At 39.2% G+C, this 7911-nt stretch overlaps 1 protein-coding gene and 1 non-coding gene across 2 annotated transcripts; one reads left to right on the top strand and one right to left on the bottom strand.

Moving 5' to 3' along the window:
* Positions 1-2442: 2442 nt before the first annotated feature.
* On the bottom strand, positions 2443-2545 carry LOC127746258 (small nucleolar RNA R71). Its single transcript, XR_008007878.1, has one exon. It is a non-coding gene; the product is annotated as a small nucleolar RNA R71 (small nucleolar RNA).
* Positions 2546-3643: 1098 nt separating this feature from the next.
* Positions 3644-4102, top strand: LOC110278640 (uncharacterized). Its single transcript, XM_021136885.1, has one exon. The coding sequence runs from the start codon at positions 3644-3646 to the stop codon at positions 4100-4102; it is 459 nt and encodes a 152-aa protein (XP_020992544.1).
* The last annotated feature ends 3809 nt before the right edge of the window (positions 4103-7911 follow it).

The following is a 7911-nucleotide window of genomic DNA, read 5'->3' as shown; positions in this document are numbered from 1 at the left end:
GCCCACGTTGGAGGAAACGTTAGCAAGCCAACGTTATCTCCAACGTTTTGCTAAAATGTACTTTCCGGAAATTGGGAAAAATTGTGGCGACCTGCACGCGTGCTGTACGCGTGCGCGTGGATTGAAAATTTTGACAATCCACGCGCATGCGATGGAAACGTGTACGCGTAGATGGAGCAACATTGGACCAACAACGTTGCCTCAAACGTTGGTAACAAACATGCGCAATCTGACTTCCAAAATTCTACATTTGAAAAAGTGCAACGACGCGTATGCATATACAGCCCGCACGCGCAAGCTTAACTTTTGATGATCCACACGTACGCACAGGTCACGCGCACGCGTGGATATGCCAACGTTGGAGGGAACGTTGTCAGTCCAACGTTGAGGCCAACGTCTTTGAATAGCTTCAAAAACTGGATTTGGACATTTTGCATCCACGCGAACGCGTGGATGCGTATTTTGGACCCAAATGTGCAAACGCGCAAGCACACGTATGCATGGGTAGAAAAATGTTGGCACTCCAATGTTGAGCCAAACGCCAATGATAGCAACCAGTACCTAATCTTCCAACAAGCACTCCTCTCGTCTCAATAGCAAGGGAAACCAATTGGAGCAACTTCAACCCAATTAAATTAAGGCCAAAAGCCCAATTCGGAGATTGAAGATCAATGGAAGAAAGTGTATAAATAGCTTAGAATTCAAGTTAGTAGGGGAGTTCGGATGGACTGATATTGAAACTCTATCAATTTCTTTTTCTGTAATTCTTTAAATTCTGTAATATATCGTTTAGTTCGATTTTTCCATTTTTAGAGCTATGAGCAATTAAACCCTTTTCATTGGGTTAGGGAGCTCTGTGTAATTCAATGGATCAATATTAGTTTTCATTATTCTTCTTCTTTCTTTTCTCTTAATTTTGCTAGAAAGCTTTCAGTCTTCATCCAATTAGGTAGTTATCTTGGGAAAAAAGCTATTCATAATTGGATTTCCTCTGAACCTTGGAAGAGGAATGAGGAGATCATGCTAGAAATGCTTTCTCACATTGGATTAGATTGGGGTTTGGATGGATATCGTGACATGTAATCCTACCAACACTTTGATCTATGAATATGTGTGGTATAATCAGTGACCATATTTCATCTCTTCCCATGAGCACTTAAATCAAGAAATTGGGCAATTATTCATGCTTAGAGAAATTAGATTGCCAAGGAATTGGGATCTAATCACCTAAGATTATCAAGGAGATCAATGAATGCATTGATTGAGGAAGAGATAGAAATGAACTTGATCCGGAGGATTATCACATCTCCTGACCCCAATGAGCTTACCCATCTCTGATCTACCCATTCTTTTACGTTCTGCTCTTTAATTTCATGCTTAATCCCCATTCCTATTTAATTTCTTGCAATTTAAGCTTATGCACTTTAATTACTTGCAATTTAAGTTTCTACTCTTATTATTCTACAATTTAATTTTTGTTCATTTACATTTCTTGCACTTAAGTTTCCCACCAATTTACATTCTGCAATCTCAATTCAACTTCTGATTTCTCTCAACTAGAACAATTCTCCAATTAACATTGATCAACCAACCAATCTCTGTGGGATTCGACCTCACTCTACTGTGAGTTTTTACTTGACGATAATTCGGTGCACTTGCCAGTAGAAAATTGTTGAGAGACAGTTTTCAACACATCAAGTTTATGACACCGTTGTCGGGGATTGAGCATTTTTCTTTTCTTTGTTTAATTGAATTTTAATTTCAGCTGTTTAATTTTACTTTCTGCATTTTTAGTTGTTTCTCTTTATTTTTCTTTATTTCCTTACTTTCTAGTAAGCTAACCCACTAACCATTTGATAAATTGCTCTAACCAAGCTAACTATACTCTATTTTAGTGGACTCTGCACTTGCTATTTCTTGTACTTATTCATTGTATGACAGGTAGAAGAGGGGAAACCTCAACCTCTTTTGATAGTGAACCAGAGAGGACCTTCCTTAGATTAAGGAAGGAAGCAAGAGGAAAGAAGGCTATTGGTGCAGAAGAATAGGAGGAAGACTTGGATATAGACATAGAGAATGATATGGAAAACCATCATGAAGGAGAGGTAAACAATCATGCCAAAGGAGGTGCAGCTAACCCTGCTGCCATGCTAATAATTTCAAATTGAAACCTCAGCTCATCACACTCGTCTAAAACAATTGTTCTTTCAGAGGAAGTGCCCAAGAAGACCTAATCAGCATCTTACCACATTCCTAAGGATATGTGATACGGTTAAATCTAATGGTGTTCATCCTGACACCTATAGATTATTACTATTCCCATTCTCTTTGAAGGACAAAGCATCTAAATGGCTAGAATCATTTCCCAAAGAAAGCTTAACAACCTAGAAAGATGTGGTAATTAGATTCTTAGCAAGGTTCTACCCTCCTCAAAGGGTGAATAGATTGATAACCGAGGTGCAGACATTCAGACAGCAGGATGGTGAAACCTTATATGAAGCATGGGAAAGATTCAAAGATTTGACAAGGAAATGCACCCTGATATGTTTAATGAGTGGCTGCAACTGTACATCTTTTATGAAGGACTTTCCTATGAATTAAAGAAAGTTGTAGACTACTCATCTGGAGGGTCCCTTAACAAGAAGAAGACTATTGAAGAAGTCATTGATGTCATAGAAACAGTGGCTGACAAAGAGTATTTCTATGCCTCTGAGAGGAGCAACAAAAGAGGAGTCATGGAGCTGAATAACATGGATGCAATCCTGGCCCAAAATAAGATGATCACTAAGCAATTAGCTGAATTGACCAAGCAAATGGGGAAGAATCAGGCTGCAGCCATCCATACTCAACCATCACCTCAAAGAGAGTTGGACACAGAGGAAGGAGTTAACTGGGAGGAAGTCAATTACCTTGGGAATTCATCTAGGCAAGCTCATGATCCATACTCAAAAACCTATAACCCGGGTTGGAGGAGCCACCCAAATTTTGGGTGAGAAAACTAACAAAACCAAGGCCAAGATCAGAAACCTTATAACACTAACCAGTACACTTACCAACAATCCAATCCAAGATCATATCAACACCTATACAACAATTCCTCTCAACCACCATATCAAGCCCAAGCCAATCAGCCTCAACACTCAGCTACCCATCCACCATCTGAAGATAAGTTGTCCAGGATCGAAGCTATGCTCACCAATCTTTGTAAGGAGTCTCAAGACATGAAAAATTTCAAGGAGGAAGTGAGATCCAATCTACAAAATCAAGATGCTGCCATTCAAAACTTGAGGCACAAATTGGATACCTGTCCAAGCAAGCCCCTGGCCTTAGCTCTTGTAATGCTGCCAAGACAATTTTGAGAGAGGAATGCAAAGCTATTACCCTCAGAAGTGGAAAGGAATTAAAAGAGACCTCAAGGGAAACTCAAGAGGAGGAAGCAAAGGGAAGTTCAAGTGATAAGGAATAAGCACAAACACCTACTTCCAATCCATCAGAAGAAAAAGAAGTCCTAAGGCCATATGTCCCAAAAGCTCCTTACCCTCAATGATTCACGAAGAATGCAAAAGATAGCCAATTCTCCAGATTCCTAGAGGTGTTCAAGAGGTTGCAGATCAACATTTCCTTCGCTGAAGCATTAGAGTAAATGCCAATATATGCTAAGTTTCTGAAGGAATTAATGACTAAGAAGAGAAGTTGGAGGAATGATGAAACTGTGGTTTTAACAGAAGAATGTAGTGTTATCATCCAACACAAACTGTCTCAAAAATTGAAAGACCCAGCAAGCTTCCAAATCCCCTGCATTATAGGAGAAATCACAGTGGAGAAAGCCTTATGTGATTTGGGAGCCAGCATAAATTTGATGTCCTTAACAATGATGAAAAGAATGAATATTGAGGAAGCCAAACCAACCAGAATGGCTCTCCAATTGGTAGACAGGTCATTCAAATTCCCTCATGAAATAGTAGAAGACATGTTGATGAAGGTGGGAGACTTCATCTTCCCTGCTGACTTTGTGGTGTTGGATATGGAGGAAGAAGCGAAGGCTTCAATAATTTTGGGAAGGCCATTTTTAGCCACTGCTGGGGCTATCATTGATGTCTAAAAGGGTGAACTTACCCTTAGGTTATATGATGAGAAAATTGGGTTTAATGTGTTCAAGGCCATGAGCTACCCACAGGAGTCACTAGGAGAATGTATGAGGTTGGATGCAGTGGACATTGTGGTGCAAGAAACATTTGAAGAAACACTTGAAGAAGTGACAGAAGAGGATTCCACACTAGGCATTGAGGTTGCTGATATTAAAGATGCCGAAGTGCCCATATCAAGCACACCAGAGGAAAGGGAAAAGGAGAAAGAAGCACCCAAGCTTGAACTGAAAACACTCCCTGCCACCCTCAAGTATGCATAGTTGGGAAGTGATGAAAGCTATCCGGTAATAATCAATTCTGCCCTCAGTCAAGAACAAGAGGAAAAGCTAATCAAAGTACTGCAACAGCACCAAAATGCCATCGGATGAACTCTTGCTGACTTAAAAGGGTTAAGCCCTTCCATGTGTATGCATAAGATTCTATTGGAGGAAGATGCAAAGCCTTCCATCCAACCCCAAAGAAGGTTGAACCCAGCCATGAAAGAAGTGGTGCAAAAGGAGGTAATGAAACTGTGACAAGTAGGGGTCATCTACCTAATCTCAGATAGCCCTTGGGTAAGCCCTATCCAAGTAGTTCCAAAGAAAGGAGGAATCACTGTTGTGCCAAATGAAAGGAACGAATTGAAGCTCAATGAAGCCATAATGAAGGATCATTTCCCTCTGTCGTTCATGGATCAAATGTTAGAGATACTTGCTGGGCATGAGTATTATTGCTTCTTGGATGGATACTTGATGCACCACTATTTTGTGGCACATCTTGTGCTTCATTGAGTAGATTTTATCCACTAATATCACACTTATTCATTAAAATTGCATGTTTTACATTTTTCTTCCTGATTTTGTGCTATGATTGAAAACATGTTTCTTTGGTCTTAATTTAGCTAATTTTAATCCTCTTTCATTACCATTTGATGCCTTGATATGTGTGTTAAGTGTTTTCAGATATTACAGGGCAGAAATGGCGTAGAGGATGGAAAGGAAGCATGCAAAAGTGGAAGGAATACAAGAAGCTGAAGGAACTGCAAAACTGTCAGCTCTGACCTCTTCGCACTCAATCGATCATAACATGAGCTACAGATGTTCAAATGAGGCGGCTTCAGCTGCGTTTGAAAGCTAACATCCAGGCTTTGAAAATGATATATAATTTGCCATAATGGCCATGCAGCTAGGTGATGCGCACGCGCACATTAGCGAAATGTCCATCGGCACGCACGCGCACCTAGCGCGTATGCGCGACATGCGCGACGTACTGCGACTGCAGAAATTGCTAGGGCGATTTCTGGGCTATTTTTGACCCAGCTTTTTGGCCCATAAAACACATATTAGAGGCTACAGAGTGGGGGAATCCATTCATTCAATCACACAACTTCTCATTCACACAATTTTAGGTTTTAGATGTAGTTTTTAGAGAGAGATTCTCTCCTCTCTCTAGGTTTTAGGATTTAGGATTTCTCTTCTACTCTTATTGATTACTCATTGTTATTATTTTAGTTGTGAACTTTTAATGTTAGATTCAATTTCCATGTTAATGCAATTAATTGTTTGGATTTTATTATCTCTTATTGCTTTTCTATTTTTTTATGTTATGCCCTCCAAGTACTTGACAAAATGCTTAAAAGGTTGTTAGAGTAGGATTTTATGTTCTTGGCTTGGTTGAGTAATTAGTAACACTTAAGTTATAAAACTATTTTGTTGATTGATAACTGAAAGTTGCTGATTGATTTGGATTCCACTAAAGCTAGTCTATCCTTAGGAGTTGACTAGGACTTGAGGAATCAAATTGATTAGTCCACTTGACTTTCCTTCATTCGTTGAGGGTTAACTAAGGGGGAGCAATGAACAATTCTCATCACAATTGATAAGGATAACTAGGATAGGACATCCAGTTCTCATACCTTGCCAAAGAGCTTTTCTAGTTATTAGTTTATTCCTTTTGCCATTTATTATTCTTGCTTCTTATCTTAAAAACCCCAAAAATATACTTTTTCATAACCAATTACAAGCACACTTTCCTGCAATTCCTTTGAGAGACGACCCGAGGTTTGAATACTTCGGTTATTATTTTTAAGGTTTTGTTACTTGTGACAACAATCTTTTGTACGAAAGGATTCTTATTGGTTTAGAAGCTATACTTTCAATGAGAACTTATTTGTGAAATTCGAAACCACACAAAAATCCATTCGTCAATACTCAGGCTACAATCAGATTGTAGTAGATCATAAAGACCAAGGGAAGACTTCTTTTACTTGTCCTTATGGTATTTTTGCATATAGAAGAATGCCTTTTGGATCGTGCAATGCACCTGCAACATTCCAAAGGTGCATGCTCTCCATATTCTCTGACATGATTGAAAGATTTATAGAAGTGTTTATGGATGATTTTTCTGTATTTGGAGACTCATTTTCTAAGTGCCTGCACTACCTTGCTCTGGTGCTAAGGAGATGTCAAGAAACCAACCTGGTTCTAAACTAGGAAAAGTGCCATTTCATGGTCACTGAAGGGGTAGTTCTTGGGCTCAAGATCTTCAAAAAGGGCATTGAGGTAGATAGGGCCAAGGTGGAGGTAATTGAGAAATTCCTCCCACCTTACAATGTCAAGGCCATTAGAAGCTTTTTAGGGCATGCTGGCTTTTACAAAAGGTTTATCAAAGATTTTTCAAAAATTGCCAAGCCCTTAAGTAATCTACTTGTTTCTGATACACCTTTTGTATTTGATTAGAATTGCATGCTAGCTTTTGAGACTCTGAAGAAAAAGCTCTCCTCAGCACCTATCATTGCCCCCATCTAACTAGGATCTACCCTTTGAATTAATGTGTGATGCATCAGATGTTGCTATTAGTGCAGTGTTAGGACAGAGGAAAGATAACTTGGTGCATATCATATACTATGCCAGCAAGGTCCTTAATGACACTCAAAAGAATTACACCACTACTGAAAAGAAATTGTTGGCAATAGTGTTTGCATTTGATAAATTTAGATCATATCTCATTGGCTCCAAAGTGATTGTTTTTACTGATCACACAACACTTAAATACTGTTTGCCAAGCAAGAATCAAACCAAGATTGATAAGGTGGATCTTGTTGTTGCAGGAGTTCAATATTAAGATTAGAGATAAGAAAGGGGTAGAGAACAAAGTAGCAGATCATTTTTCGAGAATTCCTTGTGAAGAAGAAGGCACACAAAGCCCAAGTGTAAATGAGAGTTTTCCTGATGAGAAGCTAATGGTGGTTCACAAGGCACCATGGTTTGCAGACATTGCAAACTTTAAAGCCACTGGGGAGGTTCCTCCAGAATTCAACAAACATTAGAAGAGAAAGCTTATCAATAATGCCAAGCACTCATCTGGGATGAACCATACCTTTTCAAGAAATGTCCAAATAGAATACTTAGAAGATGCATCTCAGAGGAAGAAGGAAAGGAAGTTTTATGGAATTGTCATGGTTCTTGCTATGGGGGACATTTTGGAGTAGAAAGGACTGCAGCCAAAGTTCTACAATGTGGACTCTTTTGCCCCACAATTTTCAAGGATGCAAGGGAAATGGTACAACACTGTAATGAATGCCAGAAAGCAGGGAACCTACCCAAAAGAAATGAAATGCCACAACAATTCATCTTAGAACTTGAGTTGTTTGATGTATGGAGGATTGACTTCATAGATCCCTTCCCAACCTCATACTCAAATAAGTATATCTTAGTGGCAGTAGACTATGTATCTAAGTGGGTGGAGGCCATTGCAACCCCAACCAATGATAATAAGATGCTTC

Source organism: Arachis duranensis, chromosome 3 (genome assembly GCF_000817695.3).
Source record: "Arachis duranensis cultivar V14167 chromosome 3, aradu.V14167.gnm2.J7QH, whole genome shotgun sequence".
Taxonomy (NCBI): domain Eukaryota; kingdom Viridiplantae; phylum Streptophyta; class Magnoliopsida; order Fabales; family Fabaceae; genus Arachis; species Arachis duranensis.
This window is presented reverse-complemented; position numbering and strand designations above follow the sequence as displayed.

Excerpts from the sequence above, each read along its gene's own strand:
- LOC110278640 (XM_021136885.1), top strand. The coding sequence starts at position 3,644 with ATGCCAATATATGCTAAGTTTCTGAAGGAATTAATGACTAAGAAGAGA.